The 20,741-nt window shown below is 40.8% G+C and overlaps 1 protein-coding gene and 1 long non-coding RNA gene across 8 annotated transcripts in view; one reads left to right on the top strand and one right to left on the bottom strand.

The window, feature by feature from the left end:
• The window catches only part of LOC130355387 (uncharacterized), a 119,078-nt gene that overhangs the window by 69,466 nt on the left and 28,871 nt on the right, over positions 1-20,741 (top strand). The gene's annotated exons all lie outside the window — the stretch shown is intronic.
• The window catches only part of SLIT2 (slit guidance ligand 2), a 327,901-nt gene continuing 313,762 nt past the window's right edge, over positions 6,603-20,741 (bottom strand). For 2 of the 5 annotated variants that reach the window (XM_056555414.1, XM_056555429.1), the window contains 2 exons: positions 16,823-17,034; positions 6,603-8,396 (listed from right to left, as the gene is read on the bottom strand). In XM_056555414.1, the coding sequence (XP_056411389.1) occupies positions 8,155-8,396; positions 16,823-17,034 (454 nt within the window). In that variant the 3' untranslated portion in view covers positions 6,603-8,154. Of the gene's footprint in view, positions 8,397-12,477; positions 12,510-16,822; positions 17,035-20,741 lie in introns of all 5 variants that reach the window. The other 3 variants (XM_056555423.1, XM_056555437.1, XM_056555443.1) reach the window with 2 other exon arrangements.

The following is a 20,741-nucleotide window of genomic DNA, read 5'->3' as shown; positions in this document are numbered from 1 at the left end:
AAACTTCAGATCACGGCGCAAAAAATGAGCCCTCATACCGCCCCATACACGGAAAAATAAAAAAGTTATAGGGGTCAGAAGATGACAATTTTAAACGTATTAATTTTCCTGCATGTAGTTATGATTTTTTCCAGAAGTCCGACAAAATCAAACCTATATAAGTAGGGTATCATTTTAATCGTATGGACCTACAGAATACATATCAGGTGTCATTTTTACCGAAAAATGTACTACGTAGAAACGGAAGCCCCCAAAAGTTACAAAACAGCGTTTTTTTTTTTCAATTTTGTCGCACAATGATTTTTTTTCCCGCTTCACCATAGATTTTTGGGCAAAATGACTGACGTCATTACAAAGTAGAATTGGTGGCGCAAAAAATAAGCCATCATATGGATTTTTAGGTGTAAATTTGAAAGAGTTATGATTTTTTAAAGGCAAGGAGCAAAAAACGAAAATGCAAAAACGGAAAAACCTCCGGTCCTTAAGGGGTTAAACTATGTTTTTGCCATTATTTTATATTTGTAATTGCACATTGTCATTTTAGTTATGCTGGCTTTTTACAATGTGTCTTCTCTGAATTTGTATATATGTTTTTGTACTTCCTCTATGGGATTGGGTTTGCTTGATTATACCAGGTGTGCACCTGGGCATTCCCTTCCACCACCTCCCATAAAGGAATGGCCATTTTATTTAATGTGCCGGCAAGATGAGTAGACCACATGGCCACGGTGTGTCTGGGTCCTCTGTCTCGTCTTCCTCATCACCCTGTAGCTCCACAGGCTGCTCCTGCTCCTCCTCTCCTGTCAGATGACTATAAAAACCACCTATTTTGCAAAACCTTGCCTGTGCTCCACTGTCCCACCGCCCCTCCTTCTTCTCTTCCAGTTCAACTCCCACACGGCTCATGTGGCCGTGAGATGTAGGCGCCACATTTCCAGTGCCCTTACTAGCCATTGTTTCCACCATCTGTTGTAGGAAATGAAGCAGTGGAATGACGTTGTTCATCCTGTAATCCTGGCGACTGACTAATAATGTGGCTTCCTCAAAGGGCCTGAGTAAACTGCAGTTGTCACATATGAGCCACTGGTTGACATTGAAGTTACACAGGGGAGTCCCCCAATCCGCTTGGATCATCAAGAAATTGGGGATGGCTTTTCTCTGTTCGTATAGTCGGTCCAACATATGGAGGGTGGAATTCCAAAGGATGGCTACGTCGCAGATCAGACTATGTTGGGGGATACCGTTCTGACGCTGCAGCTCAAGGAGGGTGTGCTTTGCGGTGTACGAGTCGCTGAAGTGCATGCAAAGTTTACTTCCCATTGTTGCAAATGGGGGAACACTTCAGGAACCACTTGACAACCAGATTGAACATGTGTGCCATGCAGGGTGCATGGCTCAGGCTTCCTTGACACAGCGCAGGCAAGATGTCCTTCCCGTTGTCGGTCACCATGGTTTCATTCCCAGTTTTTGTTGAGTAAGCCATGATTCGATTTCTTGATGAATCACTTTCAGCAGTTCCTCCCCTGTGTGACTCCGTTTGCCAAGGCAAACCATGGGAAGAACAGTGTGACACTGCCGTGCCCTGCACACATGGTATGCTGGAGGGGCACTGAGACTTGTCCATGCAGGGGAGGCTGAGGACACGGTGGAGGATGAGGAGACGCACACTGTCGCAGGACCAAAGGACTGAGAGGATGGAGGCTGAAGCGGCGTGACCTATCCAAGTTGCTGTTGCGGCTGTGCAAGAACCACATTAACCCAAGGCTGGTACTGCCTTTTTTGCAAAGAAATGATAGCTTGAGACTCTCCACCTCGGCTCGGTACAAGACATCAGTTCTCTGAAAGGTGCGGAGTCCACCACTTGAAAAGGGAGGGGCTGCAGCACCAGCAACTTGGACAGGAGCACATTCAGCTTCTGCGCGATTGGTTGAGTGGGCGCATACTGTTGTCTCTTGGACATGGCTTCGCTGATGGATTGCTGGCGGAATGACTGACTCGAAGTAGGAGGAGCAGGAGCATCTGCACCAACAGAAGATGGGCATGACAGACAGCTCTCTTCGGCTGAGGTGGTGGAGCCTTGGCTGGCTGAAACAGGGAGCAGCGTGCCACTGGGTGATGCAGCAAGCTGGACCATCGCATCGGAGCCACGGTTCTCCTAGGCCGCTTTATGGTGGTGCTGCATATGTTGACGCAGGGCCATGGTGCCAACATTGGGACCCTGGCCACGCTTCACCTTCTGCTGACACATCTTGCATGCATTAACCTCCTCCCAATGCTTGATGAAAAACTGCCACACCACCAAGTAGCTGACTTTCCCCTGCACTGACTGACTGCTACTGCCAGCGACTCCAGGAACCCCTGTTCCACTACCTCCTGGGAAGGTAGGCTGCCGCAAAGCAGGTGGTCTACCCTGGGCACGTTTGGCTCCAGACTTCCCACTTCTGTCACCATGCTGACTCCCAACCATGCTACCACCTTGCTGGCTCAGCTGCTGCCTCACGGGCAACCTGCAACCCTCTTTTCCTCATGATGATGAAGCCCCTTCTGCACCCGGCTCCCAAGTGCGATTGGCTTCATCATCATTGATTTGTGTCTGCACGTCACTGTTGTCCTCCTCAGGTTCCTCAACAGTCTGCTCCAGGAGCCTGACCACTCACAACACCATCTCCCACGCCACTCTCCTCATCACTACTTGCCCAGCTAGCGAAGCAAGCGGCAGATGTCTTCTTCGCTTCTTAGCTGGGCAGTAGCTGCTGACTATCCTCTATTAGATCGTCCTCACTAAATAGTGGAGCTGAACCCAAAGAATACGATACTTCTGTGGGGGAGGGAACAGCAAAGGACAGAGTCAATTGGAAGACAGGGAATGCTTCCGAGCCATGCCAACTGAGGGTTGTGTCTGAGGAACCCACCGACTGTTGACTGGGGGAGTCAGATGTCACTTGTGATTAAGTGGATGGCCGAATTAACCAATCAATGATGGCAGATGGATTGCGGGTCGAGACACGACCGCTAGCTGATACTGGGAGCTCAGGCCTTTCGCTGCGACTCCTGCTGCCACTTGCCCCTACTCTGCTGTGACCTCTGCCTGCGCCTGATGAATTTAAGCCTCTGCCACTCCCCTGTGCATGTCCTGGCACTCCTCTGCCTGACATACTTATACACCAGCTGAGTGCGTTTATGTTACAATTATGAGAGGAGAACAATACGCTCCATTACGCTTAAAAATGTATCTGGCTACACAAGCAGGTGTGTAGTTTTGGCTGGCCTTTCAACAGTAACTAGGGCCAAATTAGTTTGACAGGAAAATATATAAAGGACACCACGTAGGTGTACGTACAGTTTACACTTATGAGAGGAGGACTATGCGCTCCACTACGCTTAAAACTGTATTAGACTACAGAAACAAGTCTTTAGCTTTGGTTGGTATTTCACAGTAACTAGGTCCAAATTAGTTTAACAGGAAAAAAAAAACGTACACCACGTAGGTGTATGTACAGTTTACACCTACAAGAGGTGGACAATACGCTCTGCTTAAAACTGTATTTGGCTACAAAAACGAGTGTGTAGCTTTGGCTGATCATTCACAGTAAGTAGGCCCAAATTGGTTTGAAAAAAAAAACGTACACCACCTATGTACGCACAGGTTACACTTATGAGAGAACAATATGCTCCGCTACGCAACCTGTATTAAGCACTAAAATCAGGTGACTATGGCTTTTCGTGCTCACCCTAACTGGCCCCTATTAGCTTTAGAGTTGTAGTACACACTAGTTCTGCAGCACTGAGTCGCTGTGTAGTACAGCCCAGTACAGTATTATTATGCACTAATGCACTAATAGGAGGTGACAATGGCATTTAGTGCCCAGTCTAACTGGCCCCTATTAGCTTTAGAGTTGTTGTACATCCAACTGCGGCAGTACAGAGTCGCCGTATAGGACAACCAAAAGTGTACTTTCTCTCTCCCTTCCCTGTCAGTGCTTTTCTGCAGGGATTTGGGCTTGTGGTGAATCACTGCTGTAAAGCTGTTTTTTTCTGTGCAACACACACACTGCTCTATCTCTCTCTGCAATAAAATGCTGGAATGGCTGGCCGCAGAATGGCTGCGAATTATATAGGGCTGTGACATCACAGGGCTGTCTGGCTTCTGATAGGCTTCATGTGATTCAGGGTCATCCCGCCTACCCGCCTTCCCAGAGTTCCTTGTCCCATGTCCTCACATGTGGATCCACCATTTTAGATGCCCTGGAGGCTGGACTGCACTAAGTGGAGTTTGATGAAGCATTTCGTTTCATTGAATCATGGCAATATTCAGATTAGTTACAAATTTACTTTTTCCTGAACTGTGTAACAAATTCGGATTCAGCAGATTCAATTTGCTCATCCCTAGTAAATATCATATAATCCCCTCCTCCGTATATACTATTGAGACCCATCACAAGGATCATACTGAACTTTTCTTCTGCAAGATTTGTGGACATGCCAATGCCTTTATCTTTAATTTTTGCCTTGTTCTTAATGTAGGTTTATGGATGTCAATGTTAATATATTTCAGGCATTTTTTTCTTCTGCTATAGAGAATGCACATAAGAATGGTTGATAAAAATGTGGGAATCAAGAACTGAAATAACCCTAAAAGCTAAATGAATGAGGAAAATATTATGATTTATAAATGAGCAATTCATATTTCATTTATGAGGTTATTTCTGTAAGTATGTACTGTACGTCAGCCTGTTATATGCAGAGAAACCACACAATTGTTATTTTAAAAAACTCATTTGATTTTAATTAAGCTAATGGAAAGTCAAGCGGACACTTACTAAATAACTAAAATGTTGTAAATTTTTCTTCATAAATGACAATTTCCACTCATGTTGAAAGAGAGGACCTATCATTGACATTTCACCTTACATATGTCTTTATTATAGAAAGTGGACACTGTTAGTAAAACTACACTTTATCAAGATGAGGAGGCAGTGAGTAGAGATTCCCAACTTTTTCTGGGTCAAGAGCAACTTTAAAATACAGATGTGTGAGGAAAGGTCGGATCATCCCAGAAAAATTTAACATGTTTATAATAAATGCCCTTCATAAGCATACTTTTATGTTCTAGTCCATGACAGTGTTTATACTCACCCCGTTCTTTACACTTTTGTGTGAAATTTATCTTTACTTTTAAATTGCTCACAGCAGAGTGAGCAAGGGAAAAAGCAGCAGTCTCCTAACACAAAACTACCCCCACCATTGTGGCCCAAGGTGGTTGAGATTGATTTATAAGCTCTAAAATGCTAAAACTGCAGACACAATTGGATTGTCCTTTGTGTATTATAGCAAACTGTACTTTTCCTGGAGTTGAGGGTGGTTGTCAAACTCACTTGGTTATTTCTCAGTGTCAAGAAGGTGGGGCTGAATTGCTTAATTGACACAGCCTGGCACACTTCCTTGCTTGCCCTCACCTCCCAGCCCCTTCTTACACGAAGTTTAGGCCTCAGTATGTAAATCAAGAAAGAGCTGGGAGGTGAGGGTTTGACAGGCTGCGGCACTTGAGCAATTCAGCCCTGTCTCCTTGACACTTGGCTAAGAAATAAAAAGGCAAGTTTGGCAACCACTATTAACTAGAGGAAATATACAGTTTGCTTGTATACCCTTATAGCTATTCAACAGTGTCTGAAGCTTTTAACAAAAAAATACAGTAGACAGATTCCCTTTTAAGTCACACTAATTATAATGATACCTACTTCCGATCCATGGTCCCATTCATTTGTTATCTTCTTTAATCCGGCGGCAGGTTTGGTGCACAGCAAATGCAAGCTGACGTCACCACTGCTGCTTCTTCACTGGGTCTCGCTGTAAGCAGACCTGGGAAACAGCAGCGGTAACCCCAGCATGTTCCTGAATCCTGCTGTTGGATTAAAGATGATATCAGATGAATAGAGCCACAGATCAGGGGTAGGTAAGTATTGCTATAATCAGTGTCACCCACACCACCTGCCCGTACCAACAGATTAGTTCCAGTGACACTAATAACAGTTTTCCTTTAAAAAAGTAAAGCTGGGATACGCATGGGATAGCTGTTTGCTGAACGCTTGATCGGCCAACAACTATCTCTCCAAATCCCTTCATAGACAAGAATGTTTGCCTTGGCAGAGCATTCATGAGTTCAGGAGAGAGGAGAGTTAAGCTGTTCAGTGCCATAAAATATGTTTATGCTTTATAAGCAACAATAAATAAATAAAATTATAAATAATTCCATGTTAGGGTGCTTTCACACTACGTTTGTAGTGTACGGTTGATGGATCCGGTTGGGAGGGGCGAAAACCGGCCTCTCCGGTATCCCAGCCGGATCCGGCCCAAACCCCATTCATGTCAATGAGCCGACTGGAGTCAAACGCTTTAGGTCCGGTCAGAAAACTGTATACGGGGCAAAAATGAGACAAACGGAGTCAGCGTTTGACTGGGGCTGGGATACGGGAGCGGCTGGTTTTTGCCCCTCCCAACCGGATCCAGCAACCGTACACTACAAACGTAGTGTGAAAGCACCCTTACCAGGAGGATTCTGCTGAAAGGAACAAAGTAGGTACATAGTTTTTCTTAAAAGGTTGACGGAGATGAGGCAGAAGTTATGGAAGTATTTGTTTAATTTACAAACATCAGTTGCATTACTGATATCAGTCCAAGTAAGACAAAACACGATGTATTACACATGTACACCTATCTTTTTTTTTGTAAATACAAATGTAAAAAATTTTGAACTTAACAAATATTTTTGTACAGAGTGCCTGTTGTTTTCTTTATTGAAGGAAAGAAGAGCACAGCCCACTACCAACCATTAACAATCATATACTGTAGTTTAGCAGCAGCATATTAACATGGGAACCACATAATACTATGGTAGTCTTATTATGGGGAAATAAAAATCACAATTGGGAACAGGATAAACTGTTCCATAAGACAGATAAAAAAAGTTCATGGGGGTGGGGGGAGGGGATAGAAAGGATTTACTAAAGTCTAGAGACATCTGTCTGCCTACAACACAGTTTTAGTTTTACGTAAATATACATTATATTTATATTATATGTAGGGAAAAATACTTCTATATAATTTTCCATCTAATGTGAAGACACTCTAATGTACATTTTTTTTTCCGGCACCGTCCCTAGACTTTTGGGACATTGCCGGTTACACAACCACATTAGCGAACACATATCAGACAAAACAAATCCATAAGACACAATTTGCTATGTTACTTTTAGAAGAGAAAAAGAAAATCCTGACTTTGAGTCATTTTGTGTTTACCAAAATAGAAAAATATCAGGACAAATATAAATTAATATATATTAAAGCATTGAAAAAGGGATAACCTAAGATTGTTAAGAATGATGTACTCTGATACAATAAATATGTTTCATTCATATTCCCAATACTGTTTTATAAACCTTTTGTAAAATTATTCCTAATTAAAAAACTACCAGACTTTTCTTTACTAATGGCCCAGTTAATTTTTATATTACAAAAAAAGATAATACTGGAAAATGGCTAGATGAAGACTTCTTTAAGCTTCTTGTGCTATCACGTGACAATAAACATTTTTTAAAACCTGAAGTCTACTCTGGGCTAGTGTCAGTCCCCATTATGGTTCCTCTTCACATGATTTGGAATGCGCAGAGTTCCTTAATACGCTTTAGCTGTTCAGTCAATTCAATGTGAGAGACAGAATCTACTTGATCCCCTATCATTCACAGCTTGTGGCTAACCAATTGGTAAGGCTCATCGATGCTGATATGTTAATAAATTCTCCTTATCCGGGAATAATTTTTTTTTACACTGATTTTCCAGCATCTGTAAATGAGCAAACCATGATGAACAGCAGTTGTAGTTCCCTTTCGTCAAGAGACATCTCCATAGACTTAGCATCATTGTTCTTCTGATATCTCTTTATTGTGAGAAGCCTTGCTTTAAGAACTTTAGACTTTTTTTTCTTTTTTTGAATTGCCAGTGAGGAAAACGTCACTTTCATTTTTTTCTTAATAAAAATATGTCTGTTTCTGTATTTTACAATATAATTCAAATATTTTCCACTATCAAGTTTGAATTAGTCCAACACGGCCATAAAAGGTATACAACATTTTCAGAGGGCTTCTGAAGGTTACATATTTAGGAGGGGCACTTTGAACAGCCACATTTTATGACTTTCTCGATTTCGTCCACAAATGAGGTACCGTCGGTGCAATTAAAAATGTATTTCCGTCGCTTACTTCTGAGTGGTCTGCAACACTGACCATTTGCGCATCCCCCTCTGCATTCTAGTCGCGATACCTTCTCGGTCGTTTGGCAAGCAGCATAACCTTGCTGCTTTTGGTAATAATCTCTGATCCGTTCCCCTCGGCAAGAGATTTCTGTAAACAAAACAAAACAATGTTAGAATGTGAGCTTCTTGTAAATTTTTGATAGATTGAAGATTTTGTAGATTTTACTTAATTGAATAATGTTTCATTGATATTAAAATAAGGCAAGTAGTGTTTCTCCTTGGGGAGACCACAATGCAGATTTAGGGAGTCATATAGGCCAGTCAATGCTTGTTTGGAAAAAAAACAAAGTATGCAAATTAGCTCTCCTCCAAAACAAAATAAAATGGCTCTCTAGAAGCTACAGTACTTCCAACATGTCACCTTAGATATCCAGCATTATTCCTTCTGGAGAACATCTAATCTGCATATTTAATATTTTATTTTTTGTTTGAACTAAAAGTAGGCCAAAAAATCTCAAATATACTGTTGTAAGAAAAGAATATTTAGTTATAATTTGGCGATTCAATGTGGACACTTTGAAGGCCATGTTCACCTTCACAAGCGTGTAATTGCTCGAAAGCATCTTTGCTAATAGTTTTGGTTAAATATTTCCCATTATTTTATGTCTTCAGTTCCTATGCAGACCTATGCATTTCCACAGTAACAGTCTGCAAACTGTAGTAAGATCCTGCAGTGCTACTCTCTTTCATATGGATAAGATAAAAGAAATGTGTTCGGCAACTGTGGAATGGGGACAGTGGGCTCAATGCTGTGCTCCTGCTGCTGTTTGTGATGTGTGGTGGTGCTCAGGTTGCAATAGTATACATATACAATCTCAGGCAGAGGATGTAGTGAAAAACCGGCCACTCACCATTTCTCGTCTTCAAAGAAAAACTTCTTTATTCTTTATACTCACAAATACATATTAGGGAGAGGGACAGGACAACGGGGGGATACAGATAGGCGACAAGCTCTGTTTCGCACTGTCTAGTGCTTCATCCGGCCATACTTCATATGGCTGGATGAAGCACTAGACAGTGCGAAACGGAGCTTGTCGCCTATCTGTATCCCCCCGGTGTCCTGTCCCTCTCCCTAATATGTATTTGTGAGTATAAAGAATAAAGACGTTTTTCTTTGAAGCCGAGAAATGGTGAGTGGCTGGTTTTTCACTACATCCTCTGCCTGAGACTACTCTCTTTCATGTTTTCAACTTAAATACATTCCATATATAAAATGGATTATGATTTTAGGATCAGACTACATAGGGTTTGTTTGTTGTAAGTAAACCTGGAAATGCATAGGCCTGCATGGTAGCTGTGGACACAATATACAGTCATGGCTGTAAATGTTGGCACCCCTGAAATTTTTCAAGAAAATTTAAGGGGTACTACGACCCTAGACATCTTATACCCTATCCAAAGGATAGGGGATAAGATGTCAGATCGCCGCGGTCCCGCTGCTGGGGAGCCCCAGGATCCCCGCTGCAGCACTGCACTATCGATACAGCACAGAGCAAGGTCACTCTGTGCGTAATGACGGGCGATACAGGGGATGGAGCAGTGTGACGTCATTGCTCTGCCCCTCATGATATCACGGCCCGTCCCCTTAATGCAAGTCTATGGCAGGGGGCGTGACGACTGCCACGCCCCCTCCCATAGACTTGTATTGAAAGGGGCGGGCCGTGAAATCACGAGGGGCGGAGCCGTGATGTAATAATGCTCCGGCCCCTGTCTTGCCAGTCATTACGTGCAGAGCGAACTCGCTCTGTGCTGTAATGATAGCGCAGTGCCGCAGCAGGGATCCCGGGGCTCCCCAGCAGCGGGACAGCGGCGATCTGACATCTTATCCCCTATCCTTTGGATAGGTGATAAGATGTCTAGGGGTGTAGTAACCCCTTTAAGTATTTCTCAAAGGAAAGGATTGCAGTAACACATGTTTTGCTATACACATGTTTATTCCCTTTGTGTGCATTGGAGCTAAACCAGAAAAGGGAAGAAGAAAAGCTAATTGGACATAATGTCACACCAAACTCCAAAAATGGGCTGGACAAAATTATTGAACCCTTAACTTAATATTTGGTTGCACACCCTTTGGAAAATCAGTTTCTTCCTATAATTATTAATAAGCTTCTTACACCTCTCAGCCGGAATGTTGGACCACTCTTCCTTTGCAAACTGCTCCAGGTCTCTCCTATTGGAAGGGCACCTTTTCCCAACAGCAATTTTAAGATCTCTCCACAGGTGTTCAATGGAATTTAGATCTGGACTCTTTGTCAGCCCCTTCAGAACTCTCCAGCACTTTGTTGCCATCCATTTCTGGGTGCTTTTTGACATTTGTTTGGGGCCATTGTCTTGCTAGAAGACCCAAGATCTCGGACACAAACCCAGCTTTCTAACAATGGGCTGTACAGTGTGACCCAGTCCATTGGTAATCCTCAGATTTCATGATGCCTTGCACACATTCAAGGCACCCAGTGCCAGAGGCAGCAAAACATCCCCAAAACATCATTGAACCTTCACCATATTTCACTGTAGGTACTGTGTTCTTTTCTTTGTAGGCCTCATTCTGTTTTCAGTAAACAGTAGACAGATGTGCTTTAACAAAAAGCTCTGCCTTGGTCTCATCTGTCCACGAAATGTTTTCCCAGAAGGATTTTGGCTTACTCAAGTTCATTTTGGCAAAATGCAATCTTGCTTTTTTATGTCTTTGTGTCAGCAGTCCTGGGTCTCCTGCCATAGCGTTTAATTTCAATTAAATGTCATAAATGTCGACGGATAGTTTGCACTGACACTGATGCTCCCTGAGCCTACATTGACACCTTGGGGCTGCTTATCCACCATCCGGACTATCCTGCATTGACACCTTTCGGCAATTTTTCTCTTCCGTCCACACCCAGGGAGATTAGCTACAGTGCCATGGGTTGCAAACTTCTTGATAATGTTGCGCACTGTGGACAAAGGCAAATCTAGATCTCTGGAGATGGACTTGTAACCTTGAGATTGTTGATATTTTTCCATTATTATGGTTCTCAAGATCTCAGACAGTTCTCTTCTCTTTCTGTTGTCCATGCTTAGTGTGGCACACAGACACACAATGCAAAGACTAAGTAAACTCTCCTTGTTATCAGCTTTCAGGTGTGATTTTTATATTGCCCACACCTGTTACTTTCCCCAGGTGAGTTTAAAGAAGCATCACATGCTTGAAACAATCTTATTTTTGCACAATTTCCACAATTTTGAAAGGGTGCCGATACTTTTGTCCAGCCAATTTTTGGAGTTTGGTGTGACATTGTGTCCAATGTTCTTGTTGTTCTCCCATTTTTTGGTTTAGTTCCAATACACACAAAGGGAATAAACATGTGTATAGCAAAACATGAGTTACTGCAATCCTTTTCTGTGAGAAATACTTAATTTTCTTGAAAAATTTCAGGGGTGCCAACATTTACGGCATGACTGTTAGGTTAAGCGGATCCTTCAGAATTCAATCATTTTTAAATCAAAACTATTTGCAGAGTTTCTTCATAGTTTATATTAGATTCTTAGAAAAAAATTTAGACAAATTAGTTGGACCATTTCATAATATGCCATATCTAAAGCAACTATGGACAACTGGTCACTAGTTAGTTTCTGCTTAAAGTTTTAGACATGGAACTATGGAAGAGTAACCATGCCATAAACTATTCTACTATGGTGGACCCCGGCATCCATAGTGTCCCAAATTTTTTGAAAAATTCTCAAACTCCATGAGCAATAAATACAACATTATTACAATGACAACAAAATTGGTGGCTTAAATCTTAGCTCTTTAATGTAAAAGTACACATTTACTGTTCTTCGCCTGAACAGCTGGTTCTGTTTACATGAGGGAACTGTTTCGGAGAGCATGCAATTTAATTTATTAGACCTCCAGCTCAATATTATTCAATCTGTTGCTTAATACAAGTTACATTCCACTGGCTTCATAAATTACTAAAGTATAAACCAGCTAAAAATGAGCCATCTGTTAATCACTTCCTTGGCCCCGTTCCCCATTTTCCCAGTCACATTGATGCTTAAAACAAAATAAATAAATGCCAGCTGAGGAAAAATAAAGAGGAAGACATTGATATATGGAGGAAGGAGACACCACAATGAAAGGCGGGAGGAGAGAGGAAAGGAAAACCATCCCTTGTGTGTTTCGACTGTCTCACCTGTGGAATTCTCTGTGATAAATCAGTGAAGGCTGAAGGGTGAAGAGCAAAGTTTGAGATAAGGCAAAGTGTGGAATCATTGTCCATTACAGAACATACAGAAGAAATGTCACATGACACTATACAGTAAAGCACACGCACAATAAAGGATAAATGAGATTAGAAATAAAAATTGCTGCTTCTTCAAAAAACAGCGCCCCTCTTATCTATGAGCTGTTTCTAGGAAACAAAAGACAACATGATTTTCTCATCACATACATCCCCTTTAATGGGGAACTCCGGTGGAAACAAGTAGAATTTTTTTTTTTCAAATCAACTGGTGCCAGAAAGTTAAACAGATTTGTAAATTACTTCTATAAAAAAAAAAAAAAAAAAAAAAAATCTGAAGCCTTCCAGTACTTATTAGCTGCTGTATACTACAGAAAAACTTGTGAAGTTCTTTCCAGTCTGACCACAGTGCTCTCTGTTGACATCTCTGTCCATGTCCGGAACTGTATAGATTAGAAGCAAATCCCCATTAAAAACCTCTCCTGCTCTGAAGAGTTCCTGACATGGACAGAGGTGTCAGCAGAGAGCACTGTTGTCAGACTGGAAAGAACTTCTCTGTAGTATATCTGTAGTTTACCCAGCTGAGAAGTACTGGAAGGGTTGATATTTTTAAATAGAAGTAATTTACAAATCTAATAGATACAAAAAGGGGATTGTCCAGCTCACAATTAACTAGCTGAGGTAAGAAGGTTGTACACCTACACATGGTGTTGGAAATTTGAAATAGTCTGATTAAACAATAATCAACCCCTCTAGGCTAGTATCAGTTACCTGATACAATGATGAAAAATAATTAATAATAAAGACTGGATCATGCTTCAATTATAAAATGAAAAATTTAAATTTATTTCAAATATAAAATGCAGTTTATCCTCAAAGCACAGGGCCCTTGTGCCGAGGAAAATATAAAATAAAATAGCATAAAATATGATTGTATGAATGCATAAGATCAAATGATAACACCTTAATATATTGTAAACAAACACCGATAGCATGAATGTATTGTAATGTATGTTAGCTATCAGCGTTTGTTTACAATATATTAATGTGTTATAATTTGATCTTATGCATTCATACAATCGTATTTTATGCTATTTTATTTAATATTTTCCTCGGCACAAGGGCCCTGTGCTTTGAGGATAAACTGCATTTTATATTTGAAATAAATTTTCATTTTTCATTTTATAATGGAAGCATGATCCAGTCTTTATTATTAATTAATAGAGGGGTTGGTTATTGTTTAATCAGACTAATTTACAAATCTGTTTAACTTTCTGGAGCCAGTTGATTTGAAAAAAAAAAATGTCCACCGGAGTTCCCCTTTAAAACCTTATAGTAAGTATGTGAAACTTTTTTTTTACAGTAACTACACAAAAAAAACATCAAAAATGTTAATATAAGAAATTTGCTACAATTTTGTGAATACTAATATGTAAGTATAATTTTGATACAGGAAGTCAGGCAAACCTATATTTTGAATCTAATGGGTTATTTAAAATTTTACTTTTATGGGAAATGAAAAAATAAAAATATTCCAAATATTAATCTCATTATAAAATATTCCAAATATTATTCTCTAATTTATGTTAAGGGTTTTTCAGGGCTTAACTTAATTTCCAGGGGGCAAGAAATGTGAGAAAAAATTTAAAGAAAACCTTAAAATTTACTCTAGAATTACCACTGCTCTGGGGTACCTAGTGGAAGTGCCTTATGATGTCACTATACACTGTACAGAGGATGCTGCAGACAGTCACTGGCCTCAGTGGTCAGGGGAAATAAAAAAAAAATTATACTCATCCCTTTGGTTGATCCCACTCCAGCACTACAACTGCTCCGGAGTGTTTGGTAGAAGTTCTCTGATGACGTCACTGTACACTGTACATGGAATGCTGCAGCCAGTCATTGGCATCAGTGGTCACATGCACCAGTTGTTACACTTCCATCAGGGACTCCGGAGAAGTGACTTTTCCAGTCTGGGTGCAGTTGGAGGTGTATACGTTTTTTTTTTATTATTATTTTATTTTTTTCCTCCAAATTTCTGGCAAATTTTTTGTTAAATTTGAAAATCTCTTTAATGTTTTATTGCCAAATATTAAAAGTGAGGAAACAAAAGTGGAGATTGCACCCCATAGTAATGTATGCTTAGGTGGCCAAGAGATAAAAGCAATTCATATGCTGCTCTTCCCCATCACAAGTAAGAGCATAAAAGAATAGATTTTCTACAGTATCCAAAGGGAATGCAACAAACAAAACCAAATTTTAGTACCTTTTGTTCAGTGCTGCTTATGTTAACCAGACATTAGTCAATAGATATTTAGTAGAGCAATAATTTTATTTAGCTTTATAAATGCCGAATCAGTCTTTCCTTCAGGTGTCCAGAGTAGAAATGCAGCACTTACATTTTTTTTGTGTGTTATTTATTAAATTACTTATTCTATTACCTATATTATTGAAATTGTGTTTTAGTTTAAAATAATGAATTAAAACATTTTTTTCAGGGAATGTAGAACGGTTTAAACTCTGTTCCCATTTGTGCTATGCAGCTTGTATAGTTTTTGACAGCACGGATATTTCTGTTTGTAAAACTATTCCGGACATAAAAAATTTCAACAGAATCTCGAGGGGAACCTGACTGGCCCCTTTGTAAGTCAACAAGACCTGTCAAAATCCTCATGAACATCAATCTGGCACAGCTATCATGGAAGCCATGACAAATAACTCTGTCAGATTTTCATCAGAGTTCTTTTCTGATCACTAGAATAGTGTTACAATATTCTTACCATAAAAGATGAATGCTAACTAGACAATGTGATATTAATACCAGTATTTACATATTTAATTTTTTTTAAATTCCTTTTTTTTAACACTCAACAGCGAAGCACATAATGAAATAAACAAGAAACAGTAAAACAAGAATAGTTAGGGGTGCAGCAATAGGGGCATAGATGCCCACGACAAGGAAATAAATCTACCGCTGTACAAATCCCTAGTCAGACCACACATAGAATACTGTGTACAGTACTGGGCACCGGTGTACAAGAAAGATATAGTGGAGCTGGAGAGGGTTCAAAGACGGGCAACCAGAGTAATACGGGGAATGGGAGGACTACAGTACCCAGAAAGATTATCAGAATTATGGTTATTTAGTTTAGAAAAAAGAAGGCTTAGGGGAGACCAAATAACCTATGTATAAATATATCAGGGGGCAGTACAGAGATCTCTCCCATGATCTATTTATACCCAGGACTGGATCTATACCCAGGACTGGATCTATGTCTAGAGGAAAGAAGGTTTCTACACCAGCACAGACGGGGGTTCTTTACTGTACGAGCAGTGAGACTGTGGAATTCTCTGCCTGAGGAGGTGGTCATGGTGAACTCTGTAAAAGAGTTCAAAAAGGGGTCTGGATGTATTTTTAGAGAATAATAACATTACCAGTGATGTATACTAGATTTATAGGGACAGAACGCTGATCCAGAGATCTATTCTGACTGCCATATTTGGAGTCGGCTTGGAATTTTTACCTCGAGTATGAGGGTTTTTTGCCTTCCTCTGAATCAACTCAGTAGGGACTCATTAGGGTTATAGGTTGAACTTTATGGACTTTTTTCTTTTTTTAACCTTATGAACTATGGTTACGATGTTACTATGTTACTAGTTCTGAGACAAAAAGGTGATCTGGGTGACATTGTAGACCCTCAAACTCAGCTCTTATCCTTAGAAAAAGTATAAATAACAAGAACAAGCACCAATGACAGATCTGTCAAGAAAAAGCAAATTCCTACTTTGAGTTCATTAAAGAGTACCTGTCACCAAACTAAACTTTTAATATATTGTTCCTTATGTAATTATAGGACATTTTGCTATTTACTTGCTGTTAAAATTCTTAACCTTTATGTTTTTAATGTGATTGAAAAAACGGCCACTAGGTGTCTCTGTTCTGTTCCCTGCCACAAGTCAAACAGTTAGTTTGGATTCCACTTGGACTTGCAGAAGTCCAAACTCAGGAAGTGCATGCAGGGCATGGCGAGGCATGGCTCTCACAGCCTTCAGTGATGTTGCGCCTGCTGGGGAACGCCCACTTACTCCTTCCGGGAGTTCAAACAACGTGAGGAAGGGAAAAAGGTATGATACACAGCTTTTTAAAGCTCTGAATTTTTTTTTAAGGGCAGGAGGAGTGTTAGGAGTAGTTAGGGAATATAATCTGAGTTAGTTTAGAAAATATGGTTTGATGACAGGTACTCTTTAAAAGTATTTGAATCAATGTATCTTTTCCCCCTGTCCATAGGTAAGTTACCTTTATCACAGCTGTCTCCGGTGTATCCAGTGTTGCACTCACAATAGGCCTTCTCCAGACCTGAAAGCCTGCACTTCCCATGTTTACACTTTAGTGACTGGCAAGGGTTAAGCTGTTCTTCAGCCTCATCACACAGGACACCACCATAGCCTGAGGAACATTTACAGCTGTAGGAAAAAGCATTGATGGGCAGACAGGTGCCATGTACACACCTGAAAAACAAAAAAATATGATAAATGCATCTATTAGCATTGGATTAACCATCATTGTTTGAAGTTAAATTTTTCTTTTATGACAGTGAAACCTCTTTGAGAAGACCACCTACAATTGCTTTGAAAAACGATCTTCTAGGGAGGTGGTCTTCTCACAGAAAATGGTATACAGTAGGCTGAAAATCTTTCCCATGAAACCAGGGTTGGATAAGAGTGTCTACTTCAAGGGGTGGTCTTTTGGGGAGATTTAATTGTATTTTGTACTGATTTAACCCCTTAACGACGCAGGACATAAATGTACGTCCTGGTGAGCTGATAGCAGCCAGGGACCCGCCCATAGTGGCAGACATCCGCGATCGCACAGATGTCCGCCATTAACCCCTCAGATGCAGTGATCAATACAGATCACGGCATCTGCTGCATCGTGGTACTTTTAATGGATGATCGGATCGCCCGCAGCGCTGCCGCGGCGATCTGATCATCCAGCATGGCAGCAGAAGGTTCCTCACCTGCCTCCGCTGCCTTCCACTGGTCTCCTGCTCTGGTCTGCGATCGAGCAGACCAGAGCAGAAGATGACCGATAATATTGATCAGTGCTATGTCCTATGCATAGCACTGAACAGTATTAGCAATCCAATGATTGCTATAAATAGTCCCCTCTTAAAGTGTAAAAATGAAAGTAAAAAATATAAGTAAAAAAATTTGAAAAACCCCCTCCCCCAATAAAAACGTAAATTGTCCCATTTTGCCTATTTCACTCCCAAAAAGTGTAAAAACAATATTTGATATGCATATTTGGTATGACAGCTGTCAAGCCCCCTCCCATAGACTTGCATTGAGGGCGCGGGTGTGACGTCACACGGGGCGGAGTCGTGATGTCACGATCTTCCGTTCTCGTGGCCAGGAAGGTATTAGTCTGAGGGCCTCCAGCGGTTCCGAAAGCCGTTACAGGTGGGTGCCGCATGGTAGAATGCGGGAGTCCCCAGCGGCGGGACCCCTGCCATCAGACATCCTTTGGATAGGGGATAAGATGTCTAAGGGTGGAGTACCCCTTTAAGGCACAAATGGGTTGAGTCCTTAAGAGGATAGAGGGGCATAATGTAATATTTTCCATTTACATACTATAAGTTGCCTTTGGAAATGGATTATGACAATCCTATAACCCAGTGTTTCCCAACCAGGGTGCCTCCAGCTGTTGCAAAACTACAACTCCCAGCACTTTGGCTGTCCTGGCATGCTGAAAGTTGTAGTTTCGCAACAGCTGGAAGCACCCTGGTTGGGAAACACTGCTGTAACCTAAAGTAACTTCTTATATCCAGCTGTGTACTGACCCAACACTGCACTGCTCCCTAATAACAGGAATCCAGCAGAATTCGGATTATAGCTCTAGATATGAATAAAGTAGAAACAAATCATATGACTGCATTCAGTGATGCAAGTAGTTGAATTTGCGAATTGTTAATAATGGAGGGAAAGGAATGGAAACTTCCAAATGCAGATGATGAAGTCAACCACATTGTGAATTACTATATGGCGTATATTCCTAGAGATATGATTAACATTTGTATAAAAATAGACAATTCTCTCATTAATTCAGTTATTTTGTGTAGAAAAAAAAATATATAGCACTTTACTGTAGATTTAGTACATCATGATTTTGTTGTTATTGCCAAATTATACAAATTATATTGTAACTCGCTGAGGTTTAGATTATGCAAGTCAATTACACGTACTGGGTACAATATAAGGTTTAGTCCCTGTTCATAGTGTTTTTGTGTTACTGTCATTAAAACAAACTTTTGACATGATACAAAGACATGTCATAAGTTAAGATTGGTCGGGGTCTGACCGCTGAGACCCCTCCAATTGCTAAAGAAAGCTGTATGAAGCACCTGGCAGCATGCTTCACCCCCCCTGGCTGGCCTCTCAATCTGACTAATGTGTTCCATTATAGTCTATGGAGCACTTCAGTTGGATTAGGTGGCCAGTTGCTGCACTCACTTCACCCAGTAACTAGTGATCATAGGGGGTATAAACATTGAGACCCTGACCGATTTAAACTGCTGCTTTATATATTAGTATACCACAAAATAAATAGCATGGTATATCATAGTAGACTACTCTATTGCACTCCCTAGAGCACAGGAAAATAAACTTAAAAGGGTACTCCGGTGGAAAACCTATATATATATATTTTTAATCAACTGGTGCCAGAAAGTTAAACAGATTTGTAAATGACTTCTATTAAAAAAATCTTTACCCTTCCAATACTTCTTAGTGGCTGTATACTACAGAGGAAATTCTTTTCTTTTTGAATTTATTTATCGGCTTGTCCACAGTGCTCTCTGCTGACACCTCTGTCCGTATCAGGAACTGTCCAGAGCAGCATAGGTTTGCAACGGGGATGTTCTCCTGCTCTGGACAACAATTGCAAACATATGCTGCTCTGGACAGTACCTGATACGGACAGAGGTGTGAACTGAGAGCATTGTGGACAAGACAAAAAAGAAATTCAAAAATAAAAGAATTTCCTCTTTAGCATACAGCTGCTAAAAAGTACCGGAAGGGTAAAGTTTTTTTTAATAGAAGTCATTTATAAACCAGTTGATTAAAATATATATATATAATTAGGATGGTCATCCAGTGTAACATATTTACCTTATTTACACATTTTGCCATAAGAGATGCCAGTGTTAAAGATGGCGAAAATCTAGTCAAGTCGGAGCTATACGCATGCGCTGGGGGCATTCCTCATTACGTCTCTAAGCGAACATATGATCGCCTACAATTTCCGGTTGGAAGCGGATGTGACGTTCCGATACATGCGCACAAGCTTTGTTTACAAGCGAGACCTACGAGAAGCACTGCGGAGCTTCCATTGGCTGAGGAGGTTCATGTCAACAGGTGAGCGCCGCCCTTGATGCCGGACCAAGACATCAATTATAAGATATTATGTACACTACTTGATTGTACCACACATGATCGCACGTTTGTGGACTCAATATTGTATATGGGTTCACCACCCTTCACTGTTTATATTGTTATATATGACCGATTGTGGTCTCTGATCTGTTTTATTACTATTGTTATTGTATCTTGAGCACACGCCCCCTCCTTGTTGCATGTGCAATCGGGGGGTGGGTATATATACACCATTTTTGCACTGTTGTTTCATGCTTGAAAAAGGCTTTATTGATAAGCCGAAACGTCGCTTACACAGATGAGTGAATAAACCACTACTTTGATGTGATTTTGGAGTGCCGCTTCCACTTCTTTGAGGATATTACGTTGGGGGTCGGTCTGCCCCTGAAGCTGAGCACCCAGACGGATCTAGAATCCTGTATCACGGTGCTTCTTCTTTGTTCTTCCTTTGTACTTCTTGACCGGGAGTGAGCACGTGAGACTTTTTACTTTTTATCATCACCATGGATATTTCTTCACCCAATCTGTTTGCCTACACGGAGGAGGACATCCATACCATATTGAGTGGCTCCTTGGGAGACGACACATTCCTGAGTATCCCATCCAAAGTTGATGTTAAGCGTCTCTATGAGACTGAGTCTAGGAAATTAATTTCTTGTTCATTACATCTTTCTCTCCTGGGACGCTATTATCAAAAACAGATGATACCGAGGGGTCTACGACCACATTTACGACCTAATTTGTTTCCACATAATGTGGACTTTTGCCATAAATTCGAGGGTTTA

This window comes from Hyla sarda, chromosome 1, assembly GCF_029499605.1.
Source record: "Hyla sarda isolate aHylSar1 chromosome 1, aHylSar1.hap1, whole genome shotgun sequence".
NCBI lineage: Eukaryota > Metazoa > Chordata > Amphibia > Anura > Hylidae > Hyla > Hyla sarda.
This window is presented reverse-complemented; position numbering and strand designations above follow the sequence as displayed.